Here is a 12,018-nt window from a genome sequence, read left to right as displayed (position 1 = left end):
CTTATTTTTTCATTACATTTGCAGTGACTGTTGTAGGAGTGTCCACAAATTACACATAAGACATTCATACATACTTGGCTGCAAATCTAAAGCTTTACAGCCCTCCTACCAAAAACATGTAGTGCATACGCATATTAACATAGAATGAGTTGTGTAAGATACTGGCCAGATTCTCCTCATATTAGTATATTTCAGTCATTCCCGACAAAATTTAAGAACAATGGTTTCCAACTCTACATGTTACTACCATAGCAGATGTGAAAGAACTCTTTACAAGGTGCAATTAAAAAGTGGATCCAGAAGCATAGGAGCAGCATGAAGAATCCAGTCTGACAGGCTTTGCAGGATAGGGCAAAGGCTCGTTACTGGTGCCAAAAGGTTGAATTTTCTTCATTTAAAAGGTTTAATTTTCTTTTCTTCTTTTCTTAAAAATATTTCCAGGGGGCCTGGATAGCTCAAGGGGTGGGTAATAGGATACAGAGCCTTTCATCTCTAGGTCACCAGTTTGCATCCAGGTCAGTAGTGACCAAAAATTGTTACCATTTGATGGTTATTCAGTGACCTATATGAAATGAGTTGGTGGAATCCATTTAGTTCTAATTCCAAGAACAAGTGTCTTTCTTTTTAGCAGTCTGAATAGAGAGACTGGTTTGCCCTCTCATTTAAAGATGTGAGATGTGAACAGCAGTTTTCCTTCAACAACAATTATGTATTTATTTATAACAATAACTGTTGTTGTTGTTAATATTCTGGTGCCTGTGCTGGATCTGTTGTTAATCCAGTACCTGAGACAACCACTACATTCGTAAAACAAAACAATTTTTTCTAATTTATATAGGACATGGAAATAACCCACACCTTCCTCTCTTGCTAGCTCTGTTTTCAGATTTCTACGCAAAGAGAAAATTTTAAAGGGAGGAATAAAGATCAATATAACATGTACTGGAGATTCTGCATTTAGAAATAAAGTCAAAGGCACCAGCTGACCTAGAATTTCAGATAAGCATGTAGTGATAAACAGTGACATCGACCATCTCAGTCTTGTAATGAATTCCAACAATCCACGCATTACTAATTTTCATTTTATTCTCAATCTCATCAACCTAGTTAGCAAGAGATTTACATTTCTTACTGGATGAGATAAATAAATCCTTGTCTCCTACAGCCCTTTCCTCAGTCTCTGGAGAATAACCTTCCAGTGTCCAGAACCTCACTGTCACCCCTTCAGCCTTTTTACTAAATGAAAATACTGATCGGAGTATACAGAAATTTCTGTAGGAACTTCATATTTTCTATTATAAAAATCTTAAGAACACAAGCATACTTCCCCTAAAGCTATCAATAGGAGTAGAAGCCACTAAGGAAGAAATTCATTCCACTTTTAAAAATTAAACTTTTGATTATTTGGGTGATTCTCAGTTTCATTAATGCCCCTTTATGCCATGCTGTCAATGGAAAGAGTCCTTAAAGCAGACAGAAAAGACCTCTGAGAATAGCCAGTGTGCAGGGGCCTGCCCAGATAGTGTAAAGCTGGTGTAAGGGCTCTATACTGGCCTTGATCCTAGGCTGTGGCATAGGGGTCATACTGGGGGCTTGGCAGGGGTGTAGCTGGAGTGTACTGTACTATGGCTATACTGTGCTTCCCAGGACTCATAGGGGGCTCTGGGAAAGAGAGAGTAAATTTGAGCAGCCTTGAGATTGCTCTTACCTACACAGGGGGCTGGGTAGACCCCTGCATGGAGCAGAAAACAGGGGTGCAAAGGTAGATTAAAGCCAGCTAAAGCTACCTCCACAGCCCATTCCTTTCCCATCCCACTGCAAGAATGGCATCACTGAGAATCAGGCCCATATATTAAATTGTGTTTAGTGTATTAAGATTCAACTGCTGCTTACAAGGTCCCATATAGTATTCTGTCCAGAGTTCAAAACAAATCACAAATAAACAATACATCAGTAGATTTAGTATCAGAGACCTTGGGGAGAAATGATTGCTTTGCTGTTTAGCCAAGCACACTCCCCACAATTTTTTTGTAGCTTTGACAGGCTCATGAGTTATTTACTGTATATTAGAAAAACCAACCTCGTGTTTCTACTGTAGATTACTATTGTAACAATTTGCCTCCAGGGAATAGTGTAGGCAAGTAGCTGTAAATTAATGAAAGAAAACCCTGTGTGATCTTGATATTGCTTAGCTAACTCAAGGGTATCATCCCATATCCCCAGCAAAATCTACTCACTGGGTGAGTTAAAAATCACAGATGATTAGTGTTGTGTCTTTAAAGCCCTGCAGGACTTCATCCTCAAGAGAGAGAGAGTTCTCTCATCTGTGGAACTTCGGAGCTTCAAAGGAGGAGAAGGGGAAGGAGCCAGTCATCAGTTTCCCCCTATGCTACTGCATCACATACTGGTGGTGATTAGGGGTGTGTGTACACCACTAATGCTTTGCCCGCACAACTATACTGGTATAGCTGTGCTGGCAAAGTCCCCTAGTGGAGACACAGCTTATACTGACAAAGGAGTTTCTTTGCTGGCATATTTAAACCACCTCCCTGAACGACATTAGGTATCCTGCCAAAGTACTCTTTTGCTGGTATAACTGCATCTACAGCAGAGCTTTTGCTGGCATAGCTTTGTCATCTAGGGGGGTATGGTTTTTTCCAAACTCCTAACTGACATAGCTCTGCTGGTAAAACTTTGTCATGTAGACTAAGCCTAGGATAAATTTTCTGGAGGATTTGTTAAGGATTGCTACAATATTCAAGACCTACTGTAAGCAATTAATAATACTTCATGTGGTAAATCAAATGTATTCCTCCCAAAGGAAGTCCTCTTCCCCGCATCCAGCAACTGCTTTGCAGGATAGAAATCTAGCTTTTCATTGATAACTAAAACCCTGCATTATTTTGGAAGATACTTTTTTAAAGGTATTTTAATAGTTAATTTAATCCCTGTTTAGTTTATTCCAAGAGCTCTGTGCTCTTTTGCATTTGCTGTTTTGATCTCTTCTTTTATCAACTTCCCTCTGTAGATTTCGGAATTGTTCATTCACTGATTTTGAAAAATTGTTTCATTTAAAATAAGTTTACTGAATTAAACTCAATAAATGAAACAAGACTGGAGCTTGAAATAAACTATGTTGATTCAAATAAACACATATGGCAAAACTGTCTTGCTTATCTATGCAAAGAAATTAATCTTTGTAATAATAATGCATGGATCTATAAGGCAATAAAGATATTATATAAAACTTGAATAATCCTTTTAATGTAGTTCTTGGTTTTTAAATTTTGGGCATTGTGTTTTCAGTTTTAATTTCACAGGCATATTGAACAAATCTACATGCCACCAATCATTTTTAAGTTTGCACACTATAATTTATTGCATCTTTAGATTATTTTAATTTTCTGAATTTATATTTAACATTTATCTCTCTTTTTTTATAGAGCACATCAATTTAAGACTTCATCTTACTACCACCAGGTTTCTATTTTGTTCTTCATTTAGTCATTTTAGTTTTTCTCAATTTTTTGTTGTTCTTCTGGGTAACTTTAAATATTTAAAAGAATAGAGTAACACTATTGTCATTAACATATTGCATTAACATTTTGAGTATTAGCTTTTTAATAAAAATTTAGATTGATTAAGCATTGATAAAACAATGTAATTATTTTACTGTCATAAGTACTCTTACACTTTTTTCTTTTTCCCCCTGTATTTGTGTACTAGGTGGTTGTGAATGCCCTTTTAGGAGCAATTCCATCCATCATGAACGTGCTTCTCGTTTGTCTCATATTCTGGCTAATTTTCAGCATCATGGGAGTAAATCTGTTTGCTGGGAAGTTCTACTACTGTGTTAACACCACAACTGATAAAAGGTTTGAAGTCGACAGAATCAACAATTTTAGTCAGTGCGAGGAACTCATAAAAAACAATGAAACTGCCCGATGGAAAAACGTGAAAGTAAACTTTGATAATGTAGGATTTGGGTATCTTTCTTTACTTCAAGTAGTAAGTGATCACTCTTTATATACCTCTTATTGCTTATATGTAATAGTAAAAAGCGATTCCCCCCCGCCCATTTCTGGGTACTAAAAGAGCAGTTCTTACCTGATAATTTTTGTCTGTGACTCAGTAATACCAGTGCACTGATGGCTAATATTTCTCTGTCATATCATATAGGCAGATGATAATTAGTAGGAACCAAGGATTTCCATGCTTTCCAGCAGGATAATTCCTTCTCCCTTCCTCCCTCCCTCTTTCTCATTAGTGATTTGAGAATTTTCAGAGTTGTAACTTGGAATGGTATTACACCACATGGGTACTTCTAATGTTATTGTTACTAAAGGGCAGGAGTCTGCATTGGTGTAACTAAGTCACAGAAAAGAATTCTCAAATAAGAAATTCCCTTTTCAGTGATTCAGCTGCCACCAGTGCAGACTGGTGTGATCTGAGTCTCAGTACACAGAGAAGTAGGTAAAGCAGAAGGAAAGCCATTAGATAGCTTTATGTATGAAATCTGTCCCCTTGAGTCCCCACACCAACAAATTTGTGGAGTTTTCTTAACAAAATTAGAATCCAGGGGAGTATACCTAACGCATGAGGAGGGCTATGGCACTCTCTGGCTGTGTTTTCACCGCCAAAAAGGTGTTTTTACAGCAAGATAATTAATATATGTTAGCTATCTTGCTGTAAAAAAAAAATGGCCTTTTTCGGCAGTGAAGAAATATCCTACATCTCAAATGATCCAGCAGCCTAATTCTTGACTGAAGCCAAGAAAATGAGTCTACAATTCAGGGCTTTAATTTGACTGAATCACATCAAGCTGGCAACTTCATACTTTTTTTTAAGCTGTTACCTAGTTTACCAGAGTCTGATCTTTTATTTTAAAAAAAAAAAGTGAGCCTAGAGCATTTATGGTTGTGAAGAAAATCATGAGAACATGAACCAAGCATAAACTCACAAAACAATTTCAGACAATTGTGAACTACCTCATTCATCTCAGTAGGGTGGTGTCTCAAATGCGCAATTACAATAATTTAAATATCAACATTGTTAATCATTTCACTACTGATTGCAGCATGGAAGAGTGACAAGCATGTTATGGAAATGTGCACAATCCACTGTGAGTATAATTTCATGTGGTAACACAAGTGGTTTGTACTTGAAAGAATTCCAACACTTTTTTCTCTCAATCTGCTCTCTGGAGCCAATAGGCCAGAGTGGAGGAAGGGAGTCCAGGGTGGGATATGAGCCCCACTAAAGGGAAGCCAATCCAGCAGAGCTCAGCAAGGCATCCTCCAAGCCTCTCCAACTAGTCCAGAGCCTCCCTGGACAATGGGAGCCTGGTCTGTTCAGGGATGGAGGTAGGACCAGGTGTATTCCTTTCTGTCTTTGGTGGCTGGTGTTCTCCCCTCTGCTGGAGGCTATCTGTAGACTCAGGAGGCATCACGGCATCATTTATACTTGGTTCACATTTTCAAGCTATTCTTTTCAACCACTAATTGGAGAGGGGTCTCAGATACTATAGAGAATTCTTTTCCAGATATCTGCCTGATGGGTCTTGCCCACATGCTCAGGATCTAAATGATTGCCATATTTAGGGTTGGGTAGGAATTTTCCCCTGGGTCAGATTGGCTGGGGTTTTTTTCGCCTTCCTCTGCAGCATGGTCCCTTGCAGGTTTAAGCTAGTGTAAATGGTGGATTCTCTGTAACTTGAAGTCTTTAAATCATGATTTGAGGATTTCAGCAACTCAGCCAGAGGTTAAGGGCCTATTTCAGGAGTGGGTAGGTGAGGTTCTGTGACCTGCAATGTTCAGGAGGTCAGACTAGATGATCACGATCACTTCTGACCTTAAAGTCTGTGAGTCACCATGAGGGATAGAAAGATTTTTTTTTTTTAATGAAAACTTAGATTTCTAAATCCATTGCATGACTCTGGGCGCTCGGGTCACAGATGTGAGCCTATTTTGCCTGTGCCTTAATCCAGTCCTGCCTATGGGTGTACCTGTACCTCAGTGAGGGAGAGCCAGGCCCAAGGAGTCCAACAGAAGATGCATGGTCATATTTTGAACATCTGCACAATATACTAAGAGTAGTGTCTCATTCTGTTATCTCAAGGAGGCAAACCTTTCTGTGTGTGGAACTTGGTTTGTGGATGGAACTTGGGCAATGCCACCACTTCTTTTTTCCATTCTGATATAGAGCTTGTAGAAAGTACTGAGAGAACTTGCACATATGTGTTTATTTATTTCCTTGACGAAAAAGTCTCTTCTGGCTGCCCACAAAATGGGCAGGGAGCTCTACATCTTTGAAGATGTGTGTGATAAAGTGATAATATCCATTTTGCAATCATGGAACAATAAAAGCACTAAGGGGAAATTTTCAAAGGTGCCTGTAGGATTTCAGAGCAAAAGTCTAATTGTGCTTGTAAATCCCTTTTGTGAATTTAAAAATTACTACTTTAGAACCTTTTATTATGTGCCTTAAAAAACACAGTGAAGGACATGATTCAGAGATGTAGCTTTTCAGGGCTCTGTACATAGCTTTGTTAATCAGGGCAGAAATTAAAAAAGCCATCTTCTAATTGATATGGAAAAGAGATACTATGTTAGATACTATGTTAGACAAGAATCTAGGGGAGAGCCTTAAGACTACTTTGATCTTTGATGAAGAAAAGATGGAAATATCAGAACTTTTGTGTATCTACCCTTCCTACTGAATATGTAGCAACAAAAAGGATGTCTGAAAGGAACAGATATGAGGAATTGATTGGCTGAGTCCCATAATATGCGGGGAATATAGATAATGCTTTTGGGAGAAATTGTGCACTTGGATGATGGTTTAAGATAAAACATTAATCCTGAGGAATCTAGATACAAAAGTGTGATTGTCAATGGATAGTCTTGCTGTGCTTCCTCTGAGGGACACTATCTGCACTATGGAGAGACACTATCTGCATTCTTAACTTCTGAACCAAAAGCGCACTGAAGTCAATAGGAGACAAAAGAGTTCTTTCTCCAGCTCCCTAACAGTCTGAACCAAAGCTGATTGAAGTTATTGTGAGGCTTTCCATTGACATGAAAGGGCTTTGGCTCAGGCTGCTAGGAAGCTAAGGAAAAACTTTTTTGAATAATGTGGAAATTTCCACATAGGAGGCAATACCATTGCTTTTTCTGACAAACTCAGTGATAAGTGATAAGCACTAGTGGGCACATATCAGCGATACTCTGAGTATGTCTACACTACAATTAAAAACCCGTAGCTGGCTCATGCTGACTTGGGCTAAAGGGCTTGGGCTGAAGGGCTGTTTAACTGTGATATAGAGGCTCGAGCTGGAGCCCAGACTCTAGGACCTGTGAGGGTCCCAGAGCTCTGGCTACAGCCTGAGCCTGAATGACTACAACATGATTAAACAGCCCCTTAGCCCAAGCCCTGTGTGAACGCAAGTCAGTTCATAGAATCATAGAATATCAGGGTTGGAAGGGACCTCAGGAGGTCATCTAGTCCAACCCCCTGCTCAAAGCAGGACTGATCCCCAACTAAATCATCCCAGCCAGGGCTTTGTCAAGCCTGACCTTAAAAACTTCTAAGGAAGGAGATTCCACCACCTCCCTAAGTAACGCATTCCAGTGTTTCACCACCCTCCTAGTGAAAAAGTTTTTCCTAATATCCAACCTAAATCTCCCCCACTGCAACTTGAGACCATTACTCCTTGTTCTGTCATCTGCTACCACTGAGAACAGTCTAGAGCCATCCTCTTTGAAACCCCCTTTCAGGTAGTTGAAAGCAGCTATCAAATCCCCCCTCATTCTTCTCTTCCATAGACTAAACATCCCCAGTTCCCTCAGCCTCTCCTCATAACTCAGGTGTTCCAGTCCCCTAATCATTTTTGTTGCCCTCCGCTGGACTCTTTCCAATTTTCCACATCCTTCTTGTAGTGTGGGGCCCAAAACTGGACACAGTGCTCCAGATGAGGCCTCACCAATGTCGAATAGAGGGGAACGATCACGTCCCTCGATCTGGTGGCAATGCCCCTACTTATACATCCCAAAATGCCATTGGCCTTCTTGGCAACAAGGGCACGCTGTTGACTCATATCCAGCTTCTCATCCACTGTAAGCCCTAGGTCCTTTTCTGCAGAACTGCTGCTGAGCCATTCTGTCCCTAGTCTGTAGCGGTGCATTGGATTCTTCCGTCCTAAGTGCAGGACTCTGCACTTGTCCTTGTTGAACCTCATCAGATTTCTTTTGGCCCAGTCCTCCAATTTGTCTAGGTCCCTCTGTATCCTGTCCCTACCCTCCAGCGTATCTACCTCTCCTCCCAGTTTAGTGTCATCTGCAAACTTGCTGAGGGTGCAATCCACACCATCCTCCAGATCATTTATGAAGATATTGAACAAAACCGGCCCCAGGACCGACCCTTGTGGCACTCCACTTGATACCGGCTGCCAACTAGACATGGAGCCATTGATCACTACCAGTTGAGCCCGACAATCTAGCCAGCTTTCTATCCACCTTATAGTCCATTCACCCAGCCCATACTTCTTTAACTTGCTGGCAAGAACACTGTGGGAGACAGTGTCAAAAGGTTTGCTAAAGTCAAGGAACAACACGTCCACTGCTTTCCCTTCATCCACAGAACCAGTTATCTCATCATAGAAGGCAATTAGATTAGTCAGGCATGACTTGCCCTTGGTGAATCCATGCTGACTGTTCCTGATGACTTTCCTCTCCTCTAAGTGCTTCAGAATTGATTCCTTGAGGACCTGCTCCATGAGTTGGCATGGGCCAGTCATGGGTTTTTAATTGCAGTGTAGACATACCCCATAGTATGCAACAAAGGTCCCTTTTGCAGAAGGCCAGTAGTATTAGAAGGGCTTTGTTTTTCAAACTCATCTTTTTGTTAGCATTACCCATTTTTTATAACCAGGTGATATTATCTGCTGAGTCACATCTTTCCGGGAGAGAAATATTGTAGGTTCTTGTAGCCTTTCTGGACAGTAGACAATCTGGAATAAATTCCTGTTTCCTTGGATCTCTTCTGGTTTCTGTTTGGAGCAAGAGATTCTAGAAACAGTTCCTTTATATCATGGAGAAGGCTTGGATAGAGGAGATTACAATGCTAAGGGAAGAAGGAACAGGATTTCTATAAAAAAAACTTTTTTTCCAAAATCAGGACCTAGCACTCTCATCCATGATTAGAGTCTAATGTTCTCTGAATATAAATATTATTTCTCTTATGAGAGTGATGCAGAAAAGTAAATAGAAGTTTTATAAAGATCCTTGGTCTGAGTCACTAGACAGGTGGCACACCCAGAAGATCTGGTCTAGTTTCTGAAAAACCCCCTGTAAATTCTGTATTTAGACTGCCTCTGTATCCACAGTAGATTTTTCTGAACTGATAAAAATATCTGTGGATCTCTCTTGGGTGAGTTTTATGAAGAATTCTTTCAGTCTAGTTTATTTCTACAGAAATCAGAACCTTAGAAGAGCAATTTCCTAGTACAAGTGCAGAGCCATAAAGCTTTTCTGGCTAAAACACTTGGGTTCATGATATGTGCCAACAGTTTTACAGAATCCTGGAAAATATCAGTGAAGACTTTGGTGATCAGAGATGAAGAAAAATTTCCAGGGTACATCTGTAGTTTGAGTTTGTATCTTTTTACGTGACACTGAAATGTTCATTCTATGTAGGCTCTGAAGATGCCTCTAGTTCAAAACTTTCCATTTTATGGTCCAATACAGCTGGTTTTGGTCTGTGTGAATGTGCGGATGACTTATTTTTTTGAGGGGGTTGGGGGGGTGTCTAAACTTGTGTGAAGATTTTCTATATCCCTGAAGAGAAGTGACAAAGCTGGAGAAACTCCTTCTTCCCAATTCTCATGCAGCTGTAAGTGGAGAAGGAGAGGGAGGTGTTGGGAGAAAATAAAGGGCATCTGCTGGTATCTCCTTTTTGGCATGGCTCTCTTGTAACAGGTATAAACCTGAAATCTAGTATTTTGGATTCCTTTGGTAAGTAAATCTCCTGGGGGTAAGAGACACTTCTCAGGTCAAAATTTTTCAAGCCATTAGGGTAAATACTGATTTGATTCTTTTGCTTCAAGGTAGATAAAAAGGAGGAGAAAACAGAGCTTGGGAATGTGGGGTAAAAAGTGTGGATGATGCAGTTCTACCAGGCAGATGTGGACAGCTATAAAGCACCAACAGGATATTAATTAAAAGCAATATATTGTTGTGCCCAAAAATAGACACTTGAAAATGTTCCTAAAAATCATCTCTGGTCGCTTGGCTTTAGTAAAGGAATAGAGTGGCATAACACCAGTGCGATCTTACAGTTTTCACTGAAAACTTGATCCATTCTTGCTGACAGTAAGTTGGGTTGGGTTTTTGTTTTTGTTTGGTTTTGAGGGTATTTTTTAATTCCATTCAAATTTACACTTACCCATAGGCTTATCTGGGCTCATTGGCCAGAATGGTTTGGATCAGATTCTGATCTCAGCTACACTCGGGTAATCTAAAGTAACCACTTTGAAATCAGTGGAGTTATTCCAGATTTAAATCAGTGTGAATGAGAAATCTTTGGAGCTATGCCAAGTTACATCAGTGTAACTGAGATAAGATTCTAGACTCTTGTACTCTTATTTTATTCAATAGGGATAAAGACAGTAATTTTGGAAATATGTAAGCAAAGCTTTACTTCTCTTGAGGAAAAGGTTATAGGCCAAATTCAAGCCTAAAATAAGCTGGCATCGACCTCAGTAGGAGCTGTACCCATTTACTAACTTCAGCACCCTAGTTCTGAATTTCCTCTACATGATATTCTACTATTCCAGAGCAACATAAACTTGAAGAAGAATATTTCTGTAACTGAAGTGAGCTTTCCAGTTTGGGAAATGATGAAGGGGGTTTGCTCGCTCCCATAATATCAATTAACATAATTTTTTTTTTACAATGATGATTGTATTCACTGTTTCCTGATGACTCACTTGAGGGATTCAAAAGAAAACCAACCATTACAGTGAGGGAGCATATTGGATTCTAGTGAGGTATAAGTTCATAACCCATTCTCCCTAATTTTTTTGCTCGGGAATTCTGATTTGTTTTTCTGGGGTTTTTTTCTTCACTTGTTGGGAGCAGTAATGTTCTAGCTATGGCTTTGTGAAATTGTGTTAGTGTATGAATACAGATTCTATTTCAGCTCTTTTTAAAGACACTACAATTAAGTAGAATTTATAGTTAGCACTTCTTCATCCTCACCTCCTGAAGCTTCTACACAGCCTCTCTTTTTTAAGTTGCTCTTTTATGTAATAATAATTAGCTATATGGGCTTTGAGAGTTCATCAGTTCTTTTCCCTTGTCTCAGATGTGGTTGGAGATCTGCATTTTTCTTTTTATTTGTATCTGTTTATTGGGGGTTAGGAGGGTAAGAGGGTGAACCATTTTCTCTTCTCCCAGTTAATCTACGTTAATATGAATATATTCATTATAATATAAATACATACATATTTAAAAATAATTCCAGTCTGTCTGGGAGACCATTTATGAGGATTCAGGTGGTGTGTGTCTGGGTCAGAGAAAATAAAACACACCGTCCAGAAGCATTCCTCCACTTCCAGCATGTACATAAGTATGCCTGCTTAATAGATTGAGCAGATGGGATCATATTATGGACACACTGCATTTTTCTACCAGTGTGTAAGATGGCAGATCTGATTTTCAAATGGTTATGTTGACTTTAAAATCTCTGGCCATTTCTGAGACTTCAGTCATGTTCATGGGTACCTGCACTCTAACATGATCTTTTAGGGGTTTCACCATTATGCCATAAATTGTCAGCATGATCTAATCTTTACTGTGGTGGCACCTAAGTTATTAAACTTGCTCCTCCTGGACATACACCTGAGGGCAACCCTACATGTCTAAAAACTCTGCTGCTTCAGGACTGTTTTTTGTTTTAATCATGAATGGTCCCACTTTGTCTCTTCAGTACTTTAGTCGCTTTTGATTGGTCTAGTTCATG

At 39.5% G+C, this 12,018-nt stretch overlaps 1 protein-coding gene across 9 annotated transcripts in view; it reads left to right on the top strand.

The window, feature by feature from the left end:
• Window positions 1–12,018, top strand: part of LOC141995937 (sodium channel protein type 1 subunit alpha) — a 179,006-nt gene that overhangs the window by 153,037 nt on the left and 13,951 nt on the right. For 7 of the 9 annotated variants that reach the window (XM_074967483.1, XM_074967478.1, XM_074967480.1 and 4 more), the window contains one exon: window positions 3,727–4,008. The exons of the other annotated variants lie outside the window; for them this stretch is intronic. In XM_074967483.1, the coding sequence (XP_074823584.1) occupies window positions 3,727–4,008 (282 nt within the window). The remainder of the gene's footprint in view (window positions 1–3,726; window positions 4,009–12,018) is intronic. 9 annotated transcript variants of the gene reach the window in all.

This window comes from Natator depressus, chromosome 11, assembly GCF_965152275.1.
Source record: "Natator depressus isolate rNatDep1 chromosome 11, rNatDep2.hap1, whole genome shotgun sequence".
Classification (NCBI taxonomy): domain Eukaryota; kingdom Metazoa; phylum Chordata; order Testudines; family Cheloniidae; genus Natator; species Natator depressus.
Note: the sequence above shows the minus strand (reverse complement) of the source record. Positions and strands in the feature narration are given on the sequence as shown.